Source organism: Eubalaena glacialis, chromosome 3, assembly GCF_028564815.1.
Source record: "Eubalaena glacialis isolate mEubGla1 chromosome 3, mEubGla1.1.hap2.+ XY, whole genome shotgun sequence".
NCBI lineage: Eukaryota > Metazoa > Chordata > Mammalia > Artiodactyla > Balaenidae > Eubalaena > Eubalaena glacialis.
The window spans coordinates 161334333-161347077 of record NC_083718.1 but is presented as its reverse complement, the minus strand read 5'-3'; the positions used below and the strand labels follow the sequence as shown (position 1 = coordinate 161347077).

Below are 12745 nucleotides of genomic sequence, written 5' to 3'. Positions count from 1 at the left end.
GGAATCCAGCACCTCCCACTTTGACCTTGTGAGTTAGGCACCTGCAGGTGCTGGAGAATCGTAGGTCCCATAACATTCCGTGTTGGCTGGGGCTCACGGGGACCATCCTCCTTGGGAGGTAGGTTTTCCTCCGTGCTGTTATCCCTCAGGACTGGGTAGGACGAGGGCTGCATTGATCACACTGGGGACACAGACACAGGACCCTGAGACAGACACCACGGGACCTGCGTACAGACACCCACGTCCCAAGAAGCACACACGTGGTCACAAAGAACACAGCTTGCACAACACTTCCACAAAGCAGGTCTGAAACCAGGCAGCCTGCTGGAGCCCGGGGAGCCCCACAGTTGAGAGTTCTGAGATGTTTCTATCATTAGGTTTACAAAGACAAAGCACCAACGGTGAAAAACCAGGGGTATTATTCTAAATATTTACCAACCAATGAGTCCTGGACTCCGGCCAGTCAGAACAGAGACCGGTGTACACAGCTGGTATGTGCAGTGCGCTATCAGCCCTGTAAACAGCTTTGTCAGCAGAGCCCGAGTCCCCCTGTGGGACACCAGGCCTGCCATGGTGGCTGCTTAGGCAGGACAGAGGTGACTTTTGGGGAACGTACACCAAGGTTAACAGCAGTCTGGACAGGACCTGGGAGAATCACTATCAATCCCAATGCGGGGTCTAGGAACCCAGCCAGCATGTGAGGAAAGAGAGGCTGGGGGAAGACCCAGGCGGCTCCAGTCCACAGCACATACCTGGCGTACCCCATCCCCAACCAGGGAGCCCGCATTCCTTAACAGAGGTGGTCAGCGAGTCCCACAAAGATGGCACCTCCTGGAAGGCCGGAAGCCCAGGGCTCCTGTGGGCACAGCCCTGCCCGTTGAGATGCTCACCACCTCTGAACGCAGATGACACCACCCCCAGCCCTCGGGCGGGCGCGAGCTCTTACTGCATGGGAAGCAGACATTGCAAACCAAAGGTGATTCTTACCCTCCTTCGAAGATTTTGATCCTCGCCGGCTCCCCTCTCTTGGAGGCAGGAGCGTCCTCCTCCGGCTTCCCTCGCTTCTCCTCTTCCTTCTCCACTCTAGCTATCTCTTTCTGGCCTTCCGGGGAAACCAGCGAAGGGAGGCGAACCTGGCCCACCGCAGGAATGACAAAATCATGACTGGTTAACGGGTGGTCATGGAATGATGCCTTTGATGGCATCGCACACCTACACTTCATCTTCCCTCTACCCAGTGAAGAGATGCTATTAGCCCCACTTTACAGAAGGAGGGAAATGGATCCTCAGAGAGGTGAAGTCAGAACTGGGACTCTGACCAGGTCTTTTTCAGGGGAAGACCAGGCCTTCCCATGAGAGCTGCGTTTGCTCTCTTTTTCACACTAGTCTAGGGGTTTCTGGGGACAGGTCCTCATCTTGGTCTCCTCGGTCACACCAGCCTCAGAGAAGGTATTTGAGGAATGCTGAATATATAAATGAAGGCTCCACCTTTGGAGATTAACCAGCCCAATTCTCTTTTATAGATGAGAAAGTCAAGGTCACACAGCAAGTTAAGGGCATTGCTGGGAGCAGAACGCAGGTCTCCTGAAGGCCCTGACCAATAGCACCCCACCCAGTCCCCCGCCCCCGAGCCGGACACAGAGAAGCTGTGCCGCCCACTGATGGGCATGGGCCTGGCGGGCGTGCATCTCAGGGAACCTGTTCTCTTCAAGAGATACAGGCCTCGGTGGTGACAGCTGGCTGGATAACACATCCCCTAGATCCTCTGATGGTGGCAGGGGTGGGTGCACCCTTTAATAGGGAGCAGCGATGTTGGGCTGGGGGCTGGGTCCAGCAGTGAGATCCTTATCCTACTTCATGCCACTGTCATTAAGGTCATGAGGAACTGCACTGTTGATAGCCGGCAGGAGGAGCAACCCTGTCTCCCGGTGCTGGGACAATCTAAGGACAGAAGTCCCTGTGCCAGTCACCACACCTGCCCCTACAAGGATGGGCTGGGGCTCAGCAGAAAGGTAGCTGGTTGGGAATCAGGGAATCTGAGTTCTAGCACCACATAGGCCACTGCATGCTGAGCCACCCTTGGGTGAATTACTTCACCTCTCTGGGCCTCAGAGTCTGAGGGGATTAGACCATCTTGGAGATTCATTCCAGGGTCAACTTCTATGACTCAGTGACCCCCCCCCAAAAAAATCTCTTCAGAATTGGAGATGGGGAGTGGAAACCAAGAGAGGCTATGGACTGCTGCTTTGGCAGAAGGCAGGCGATTTTATGCAATACCCAGGGATTTCCAGAGCATGCTGTTTTCACTTCCATCTCAGCCTGCCATCTGGGCCATCCATGGAAGGAACAAGAGGCCTCCCCCAGGCTGATGAATGACTTCTGTCTCACAACCAGCTGTGATGTCAGGGCCAAACTAGAGGAGGCTGGTTTTGGTGGCAGGAGCCACTCTACCAGGAAACACTGTTGGAATTGAGCAGCGGACCAGGGATCCACTTTAGCTTTTAATGATAATAATGTGAATAACTGCAGATAATGATGATCAAGTGCCAATGTGCCAGCCACTGTTCTAAACACACTTTGCATATTTTAACTCATTTAATTACCTCTACAGTCCTATGAGCCAAGTATTATTATTGTCTCTATTTTATAGATGAGGAAACCAAGGTGCAGAGAGGTTAAGTAATTGGCCCAAGGTCAATTAGTAAGTGAGACAGTGGGATTCAAATTCGGGCAACTTGGCACTGAAGCCCTTGCTCTTAATCTCTTTGCAATAGTGCATGTGGTTGTCAAAATGATCCCCAAAGAGAAAAAAGGAAGGAGAAACCTGGGGGATGAAATGTGGCTGCAAAGTAAACTCTTGTATAAGCTTGGGTTTCTCCAGGGCTTAAAATTGAAAAAAAATGTATGTGACCAAACTCAAACCTGATTGGGTGGCCTAGACCTGCACAAAGATGGTTAGGAAGAGCTTTGAAATGCTGATATAGCCCAAAGGGCCTTTTCAGAGCTACTAACAGGGAATGGACGCTATGGGATGACAAATGTCAGCTCAGTATAATAGGGAACTTTCTTAAAGCACTGTCCCAAGATGGGCTGGGTTGTACTAAGAGGTGGTGAGTGCCCACTCACTGGAGATATGCAAGCTGAGACCAGAGAGAGGTGTAATTATAGAAAGGCATCAATCAGTGGGCCATGCAGTTACATTAACGGACCAGACTGGTGAGCTTCTGGTAGGAAACATGCCAGTGAATCAAATGGAATATTCCAGGAAAAAGTGTGCACGGTTCAGCTCATTTTAGGAAAGGAGCATTTTAAACAAATGATTGTCAAACCCAGTTAAGCCAAATTAACTCTTTGTTTTTCTTAAACCACCTTTCAGTGTTCAATCATTAAAACAGAGGAGCAGTCCTGAGCATCCAAAAGAACTTTGGAGTGAGATCTAGTTTTGAATCCAGGATATTTACTGTGTGTGGGGCCTTGTGCAAGTTACCTGACTTCTTTATGCTTTAGTCTCTTTATCAATCATATAGTGATATAGAACCCTGTCAAGGTGGTTGTGAGGATAAAAGTAACACTGAGCACAGTACCTGGTACATAGTAAGTGCACTATAAGTCCTAAGTGTGAATATAATTACAACAGCATCTTGGGAGTAGTCATCGCCAGTAAGAGACACTGGAGAGAAAATCAGTCATGATGTTTATGGCGAAAGTGGAAACCTCAGTTAAGGATTTCTGTAGACTGACAAGGATATTTAGAGAATAAATTTGGGAAACAGTTTGGTGAAGAATATCCAGTAGAGCTAAGGACAAATTCAATGCACAAAAGTCACTCAATAAAAGAGCAGGATACAAATGTAGGAGAAGTTATCGAACATAGTTTTGTTCATTTATCTACAATAGGAATTTAGGGGACTTATTTGGTCAAAGAATCTGGTCTGAAGACACACTAATGAACATCTCTAAATTTGCAGTCACTTTTAAGGTTTCCTTTCCTCAATTGAAAGAATAAAAATAGACTCTCTGGAGTCAGACAGGTTTGGGTTCAAATTCTGGGTTTGCCAAATATTTGCCATGTGACCTGGACCTCTCTCACCCTCTGACCTTCAGTTCCCTCATCTACAGAATGAAGATGATACTGCTACCTCACAGGTGGAAATGAGCATCAACTGGATTCATGGGCACAGAGCAATGCCTGGCACAGTGAGGCTACTCAACCAATAAGACCAATTGTTATTCCACAAATATCAAGTCAGCATAGCACATCATGGCCTAAATCCTTACGCTGGCCTTGTCAGGATACGGAGGTGTCACTGGTCTGAAGCAAACCTGGAATTATCAAATGTCAATCTTCCTGAACTTGCAGGGATCAGTTCATTTTATGCCTCCTGATGCAGCCTCAAGTCAGAGGCAGTGGAGGAGTAAACATGAGCCCTTAGTCAGGGCTGTGCGCTACCACCAGCATAGATGAGTCAAGCTGTGACCTTGCCACCTACTGGTAAAGAGGGATACTGCAGCCAAGCTCTATTTGCTCTCCTACTCACAGAAAAGAAAGAAGGACTATTTCAGGAGTCATTTGCATCAAATTCTAGACTCTCTGACAATGGGAAGATTTCAAGTGGCACCAGAGAACAGAAATAGTAGATGTGGAGAATAGGAAAAGACTAACCAGATAAGGGAGAAATGTATGTTGGAGTGGCAGTTTTCCAACTGTCTTTTGGCTGAGATTGTGTCTTTGATTTCTCAATAGAAGCTAATGGGAAGGTGGATCACTTTAAAGCTCACTTTATTGAAATGTATCTAGTCCAATGATATGAGGGACACTGACAAAGAAACCCAATAAATAAGGTGATCAGTCACAGCTGATAAAGAGGAAATCTGCCCACTCAGTTGGCTCTCATTTTGCAAATGGAACTTGAGGAGAATGTGGCTTTAAAAGCTCAGCAAAGACTTTTAAAATCAGTGGGGAGAAGAAAAACAAGGCTGAACTCACCTCTGTCATGCGGGGCTTGCGGGAGCTGGATGGCACAAGCCTTCCTGTCTCAGGATGCGGAGCTGTGGCCATGGTGTATGTCTCTTTGCTCACCTTCTGCTTAGACCTCAGGAGGGACAAAGCAGCTTTAGTGGAAACCCCCGGAAGGTTGGGGTTGTACAAACTTATGCACCAACCAGCGTAAACAGAGGACCTCCTATCTGCATGCTGGATGTGATTTGGCTTAATGTAGTTTAAATAGCACCAACTGACATTAGTGGTCGTGTGGAGGCTGGGGAACTGCAGTACCTTCTTTGAGTCCGTACCTTCTTGCAACTTGGCTGGCCTGGGGGACGTTTCTGACAGAGGCTGTGAGCTGAGAGGTGCCAGTGGAGGGAGGTCAGGTTGTTCCTTGGAATCTTCTTTCTTCACACTCAGTGGGAGCAACCCTCTTCGGTGAGGTTTACCAGACGGCTGGGCATATTCCTTCAAAGCCTCTGAGCCCGGGGTTGTCACACGGGGCAATGAGGGCTGAGGAAGGGGAGGAATTTCCTTTGGGTTGGATGGATCTGAGGACAGGCTGGACAGTGTTTCTACTTCCCTCCTGCCCTGGCCCTGGCTGCCCAAGTGGGACTTCTCTAGTCTCTTGCTATCCTCGGTGCCGCTAAGCACCACACTGCATGGTTTCACCAGCTCGAGTTTTTCATCTGCCTTGGAAGCCTCCTCTTCCTTTACTCTTTTTTGCTGCTGGGTTTCCATGGTAAGTTCAAGGCTGCCAGCTGGTGAAAGGACACGTTTGCTTCCCCCCACTGTTGATGAACTCCCCTCCAGGCTCAAGACACTCTCTGATGACAGGGAAGTGCCTTTTCTTTCAGGTAATGTCACAGGCACTCTCAGGTATGGAGTCGGGAAACCTCTGCTTTGCTCTTCACTTACCCCCGCCAGTCTGGGCCCAACCTCGTACACATCTGCCCCACACACAGTCGTCCCCTTGCATGAGGGCTCCTCAAACTTGGGAAGAGCCACAGTTGCTGAGCTGCCCTGGGACTGGGTGACCAGGATCTGGGAAAGAGTGGTGTACATGGCGCTCCCATAGGACGGCATGTTGGTCTGGATGCGGACAGGCACAACCAGAGACACCATGGTGTCTGGACAGGCAGGCAGGGCCAGTGGAGGGGCTGACGTGGGCGCTGAGCAGCTGGATGGGAGAGCCACGGGGGGCAGCTGGATGTCACTGCTGTATTCTGTGCTGGGGGAGAGGCCAGGGGTTCCTGTTGCCAGTGTGGCCAGGCTGGTTTTGATCTGGGGTACATGGCTTTCCACATCACCAGGGAGCTGAAGGGCGAACTGGGATTGCAGAGGCAGGAAAAACCCAGAAGAAAGTGCTGAGGAGGCAGGATAAGGCATGGGGAGAAACGAAGGGGGCTGCCGGAAGGGGATGTTGGCTGGGTGAGGCATGAGCTGGGGGAGGTGGAGTTGGCCTGGGTGCAGAACAGTCGGTTGGAGAGGAAGTGGGGGGGCTTGAAATAAGGAGGGAGGAAGCGGGGGCATGGAGTACGGTGTGGAGAGCAGGCTGGACATGGCTTGGGTGGAGAAGAACTCTGAAGACTGCCCTGGCTCATGCTGTAGGAGGTGCTGGAAGGAGAAAAGGGAGACAGGCGGGGGCAGGTACGGCTTCTCCTGCAAGGGGAGCTGAGCAATGGGGTGGGGGAACACCTGCAGTGCTTCTGTGTAGGGTGGAGTGGCTCCCAGCGTGGGTCTGTCCTGCACCTGGCTCTTGCCTCCCGGGTGCCCGCTGTGTGAGGTGGCTGCAGAGGAAATCGGGGGCAATGGGCTTTTGGCTGAAGATTTACTGGATGAGGGCTTTGGTTCCTCACTCTCCTGTCTTCCCTTGTGGGTGGCCTCTGGCTCGGTTTCGGGAGGCCTGCTCAGAGAGGCCTGTCTCACCAAAAAGCATTTTCTTCTCTCTGGTGGGGCTGCTGAGGCTGCTGGGGCCGCTGGAGCTGCTGGGGCTGGTGCAGAAGGGCCTGTCAAGGACAAGCTGCCGTAGTCGAAGGATTTGCTGCGTGTCTCAGTCATATGGGTGGAGTGGGAAACATTGGGGCTCTGCTCTGAGGCTGACCTCCGCATCTCGCGGGTGTGCGGGTGGTGGCTGGGGACAGTTAGCATGTGGGTGCCCAAGGGTTTGGAGCGTGTGTCGGACGAGCGCCCGGCAGCCTCGGCTTTTCCGTGGTCGTCCCTCTCGAAGGAGGCAGAGCGGCTGGACCCGCTCAGAGAGACACTGCTCTCCTGGCTCGGGCTGCGAGACAGAGGCATGGAGGACTCGAAGCTGGACTCCCCGGATGACTGGGCCATCTCCGCCAGGCGCAGTCTCTTCTTCTTGGGTGGCAGCTTCTCTGCTGGGAGCTGGGCAAGTGTCTGGCTGCGCTGGGGCCACTGGAACTCCTCCGTCTTCTCGGGCTCCTTAGGGGGCGGCTCCGGCTCTGTGTCTGGCCGGTTGGGCTCCTCGGTCACCAGGATCTCGGGAACCTGAATGTTGGGCTGACGGACCAACCTGGGCTGCAGGGAGTGAGCCGAGCGTCCATGCGGGGTGGGCGGGGGTGATGAGAACGGGGCCGCAGACTTGTCTTCCCCTTCCAAGCCGCTGGGCTGCTCCAGAGAGTCGGATTTCTCAAAGGAGCTGGTGTGCTGGATGACAGAAATTTCTTTGGACGTGGTTCTCCTCTCCTTCCCTGATTCTGAACTGGACCCTGGCTTGGGAGTCCTTGGCTGGAAGCCGGCGGATCCCTCCAGGGAGGGCACTGACTTACTCGGCTCTGCTGGTGACTTGGTGGATTCCAAGGGAAGGTTCCGAGCAGCCTCAGATGGCCCGGGGCTGCTGAACTGACTCTCTGTGGACTCAAAGGCGGGTGGCTCCTCCTCGTCCCCGAGGCTCTTCTCTTTCCTCCTCTTTCTCAGTGGAGTGAGCTCCAAGGTGGTCCCCAGTTTGTAATGCATCATCTGGGACCAGGGCTCGTGCTCCGCCTGGCTCTTTTCGGCTTCCGGAGACGCGTGAGCACCTGCGGTGACGGGCTTTGCCATCTGCAGCTCCGAGCAGTAGTACTTTTTATGCGCTTCGTAGTTGTCCCTTTTCTTGTACCGAGCACCACATATGTTACATTCATAGATCACCCCTTTCGTTTTCAAACCCTTCTTGGTCTTTTTGGTGAGGTCGCTTTCCCTGGGTTCCGGTTCATCTGCGGGTTTGGAGGCTGCCTCTTTGCTGCTCGGCCCCGCCTCCTCGGAACTGTACTCCCCGCCCAAAGGTAGTTCGATGGCCGGCTGACGCTTGAGCATCCGGGGGTGGGAGGTAAACAGTTGACTGCTGCGGCTCAGGGCTTCCGAGTCGGCGACGTGGTCGTCGAAGGAGTAGCTGCCTCGGAAGGTGTGTGGGGGGGTACTGAGGGTGCAGGTGGCAGAAGGCATTGAGTGGCTTCTCAGCAGAGGCACAGGGGGGGTGGTGCTGGGCGGGTGCTGGAGGCTCAGCAGTGATTGTTCAGGCTTCGTTTTCTCGCTGTGGGAGGACAGGGGCTCCCGGTAGAGGCTGGATTTGGGCGACTCCATGCTGCTCCGCCGTGACAGGGAGCTCCTCCTCGGCTTCACGCTGTCTATCTCGCTGGTGTCCACCACGGCCTCGTTGATGGTGATGAGCTTGGTGATGTGCTCGATCACCTGCGTCCGGGGCACAGACAGAGGCACCAGGCTGGGCTTGTCTTCGGTGGGCAGGGGCAGGAGGGGCTGGGTGGAGGTGGCCGTCAGCATGGCGGTCCGCTGCCCGATCCGCCCGCACTTGCCGAAGATGATCTCGGCGTAGGACCTGGCGTTGGTGTTTGGGGGGCTGACCTGCTGCTCGGCGCTCTCGGAGCGTGAGAAATACCCAGATTCGGTGCTGCCTTTGCTGCCCGGGCTCAGGAACGCCTGCTCGTCGATCACCTTCTTCCTCTCACTCAAGCGGAGGGCCAGCTTCTGCTTTATCGTGTGGGTGTCTTCGGGTTTATGGCTCAGGGGGTGTTCGGATGAGGCCTCTGCGAAGGGGGCAGGGTCCTCGAGCGACGGGGCTGAGCTGCACTGGGACAAGGAACAGCGTTCGTGGCTGGAACCCTGGCTCCCAGAGCTGTACAAACCGCTGGACAGGAGGGGGTGCTTGGGCCTCGGGGACAGCTCTGCGGGGTGAGTGGACGTGCTGCCCGTTTCCTCTTCCGAATCTGTGCTTTCCCCCTCAGTGGGCTCCTCAAACTCTTCCCCAGGGATCCTCTCCATCTCCAGCCCTGGGGGGTACATCTCTCCGCCCATTCCCGAGGCCAGGCCGGCTTTGATGCGGTGGGCATGGGACTTCCTGTGCTTGTAGAGGTTACTCTTGGTCTTGAAGGAGAAGCCGCAGGGGCCACAGGGGTAGGGCCTCTCACCCGTGTGCGAGCGGATGTGTTTCTGGAGCACGCTGGGCTTGGCACAGGGGCGGCTGCAGTATTGGCATATGTACTTGCCCGGCTTCTGTGGCTTCCTCTCCTTCTTGTGTGCCTCTTCTGTGGGCTTCAAGGAGACCTGCGAGGGACGGGGCACAAAGACTTTGGGGATGCCAGGCAGGTCCTCGGGAGGAATGACGGAAGCATGGGAAGGCAGGAGTTGGCTCTGAGGATGGAGCCCAGGGCTCACGAAAGAGCCTGAGGGTCCGGGTCTCATGGGGTCAACCAGCTGCCACGTGGACCCCTCCAGGAGATGCTCGGGTTTGCCGGGCGACATGAATGCTGGTGTCAGAGGGTGCTGCGGAATCTGCGAGATGTGGACCGAGGCTTCGATGGAGGACCTCTTGGGGGGATTCTGCGGCTGGCCTGTTTTCTCCTGAGAGCCTTCCCTAAGAACCGATGAGGGGCCTGGGAAGGGCTGTGGGGCTAGGAGCTCTTGGAAGGGGCCCTCTTGGGTGGCAGCCGTGCTGCTGCCTGGGTACGGGGCGCTGGATGAGACACTGGTCTGAATGGCCTCTCCTTTGGTCAGCCGCTTCCGGGGACTTCCCTCAGCCTTCTTGGTGCCCTTGACACTTTGTTCAGGATCCATGACCTCCACGGGACTTCAGATGCTATTCAGGGAAGGTCGGGGCAGGCCGCATTTACGAATAATCCAAGCGTCCCAAGGAGGCGTCTGGCTTGGGCCACATTGGTCAAGAGCTATGGAAGCCAAACCCAAGATGGTTTTGGGAGTTTTTTTGCAAGTGTCACTGGGTGCAAGTGGACTCAGGGCAGGTCATCAGGGCCCAGACTGTTCACGTCAGTGAGGCATGGCCCTCTACTTTGCAGACAGAAAACGCGCCAGCACTTTCTGCCTGAATGTCTGTCGTGGAAACGTCATGAAGGATGTCAGTGTCGCCATTGTATTGTTTCAGTTGGCAGTGGCAAGTGGCCCCCCACAAGTCCCCTGTGTGCTATGTGAACCGCTGACGGCTGGAGACGGCTGTGTGCATGGTCCAGGCATCCCCGGTCCCCGCACGAGAGAAGCCACGCTGGACGCCGCGGGCAGCTCCGTCCTGCCTCTTCTCCCCTTTTGTCCCGTGTTGGAGATGAACGGCCGCGGAGGGGAAGTCACGCTCTTCTACTTGACAAGAGCACACACACAGAAACACACACAGAAATAGAAGAGAAGAGAAGAGAGAGTTACCGCGACTCATCCACAGCTCGGGCAGCTCCGACCTGGTGAGATCCCTACAGGTTAACCAGGGAGACCCGACCCGAACCCAGAGCTCCAGGCTCTGTGCATTGAAGCACTGCTGGTACCTCCCTTGTCTGCATTCCCAGTGATGCCCACTGTGGTTCTGAGGACCGTGGCTGTGTGGAGCGTTGGGAGCAGGAGGCAGCGTGGGCTCTGGGAACCTCAGGGCACTTAGCGATGGGAGGCTTGGGCTCCAGTCTCTGCTCAGAGAGTGACTCCAAGTGGGTTTCAGCTCCCTAAGCCTCAGTTGCCTCATCTATGAAATGGGATAACAGCAATTCCTGCCTCAACTGCATCTCGGGCTGCGGTGGGGTCCAACATGAAAATGGATGTGGATGCTGTAGGATGAACCCCGGCCGGTCCCATGGCTGGTGCAAGAGTTGGGGCCGGTGGGTTATTTGGAGATGAGCTTTCTAAGAGGGGGACTGTTCTTGGGTTAGTATTTCTCTCTGGCCCTGGGTTCTGAGGGTGTCCAGAAAGGGCATCAATCATGGCTTTGCTAACCCTTGCTAACCCACCTCCCAAACCAATGTTTCATAGAAAAGCTAAAACCACTGCCCCAGCCTGTGGGAGCTCACAGTCTAACACAGCGTGACCACCAGATCTGCCAAGCAATAGCTGGAGGGTCATTCTGGAAGTTTCCTCCAGGTATTCAACCTTTCCTTGTCCAGTCAGTGCCCCAGGGATACCCTGGAAGTAGTTCAGAATGGGGGTCCTTGCCAAACTGAGGGGCAAAGCTGATCAGAGCAGAGCCCCAAGTGTGTGTGCCCTGCCAGGGCCAGCCAAAAGTCGGGCAGCCTAGGCTTCCTGGGCTGCAAGGGCATTGCAGAGCCATTCTCCCCAGGAGCATGGTGAGAATTTCAAAGCTGGAAGTCACTGTGAACTTTGTCTCGCCAGCCACCTTACTTTCCAGTGGACAAAACTAAGGACTGCAGAGGGAGGGTGGCCTGCTAAGGTCCTACGTTCCTAAGAGGCAGGGCCAGCACTTGAACTCAGGCTCCCCACGGCCAGATTTTATTCCCCAGTCACCTTGCAGGTGTCTGTCCCCTGGGTGAGGGTCTGGGTGGGGGTGACCGTGTCTCTGCAGCCTTGTCCCTCTCCTGCAGGCTTGCTCTGCCCATGGCATCCTGATCTCAGGCTCCCTTCATGACCTCACCTTTATTTTCATTGGGTGTTTGCTGATGCAGTGTTGAAAAGTTTCCTTCTTCTACTTTCACAGAGTGCTCAGAAAATTAACAAGTCTGAAAGACTCAAATAATTTTCGCTCAAATGGCAGGACCTCGGACATAGTGACATGCCATGGAAGGGCAGGTAGTTCAATAACTAACTAAAAATTATATTCTATAAATTTATTCCTTTTTTGTTTCCTTTCCACCTTGGTTCTATAGAGACTTCAATGTAACTCTAACAAAATTTTATAAATATTTTTAAAAGAATGACAAGCTATAAATAAATATAAGAAAGTTGTAAATAAGAATAACAAATCAGAACAAAGGAAAATGTAAATAAGGCAGGAGGTCAGGATTGGTGGGATGGAAAGGATATTGGTATAACAATCATAACGGGTTACAGTGCTTCTATAGTTCAGCTATACTGAGTTTCCTGGCAGTCAAGGAGAAAAGAGAGATATGGTCCATTACAGGGTCTTTATATCCAGAGAGGAAGAAATATATAAGTTCCTTGCAGGAAGCAGAGGATTGATTGAAAAGAACTTTTTCATGTGGTACTTCAGACAGGGGCAGTGAATGATGCATGAGATCATCTATGTCTTCAAATGACATCCCTCCAAGCAAATGCAGTGATTGATTTTTGTCAATGGAAGGTCACAACTCAGCAAAGGCTATTCTTTGAGCAGTCAAAGCCCTCCTTTGACTCAGGCAGAGAGCATTCTCCCAAAGCAGGGAAATCTCATTTCATCATATTACTGTCAATAGGGGGGCCATGTAAGATATCATCCAAACTAGGACACTTTTGAGAGGGAAAGAGGTACAACTAATAATTATGGAGGCGCAACAGCAATAAACCAGGGCTGTCCCAGGC

At 53.2% G+C, this 12745-nt stretch overlaps 1 protein-coding gene across 2 annotated transcripts in view; it reads right to left on the bottom strand.

The window, feature by feature from the left end:
- The window catches only part of HIVEP3 (HIVEP zinc finger 3), a 98315-nt gene that overhangs the window by 47947 nt on the left and 37623 nt on the right, over positions 1–12745 (bottom strand). For both annotated transcript variants that reach the window (XM_061184396.1, XM_061184397.1), the window contains exons 2-3: positions 4988–10588; positions 988–1133 (exon numbers count right to left, since the gene is read on the bottom strand). In XM_061184396.1, the coding sequence (XP_061040379.1) occupies positions 988–1133; positions 4988–10057 (5216 nt within the window). In that variant the 5' untranslated portion in view covers positions 10058–10588. The remainder of the gene's footprint in view (positions 1–987; positions 1134–4987; positions 10589–12745) is intronic.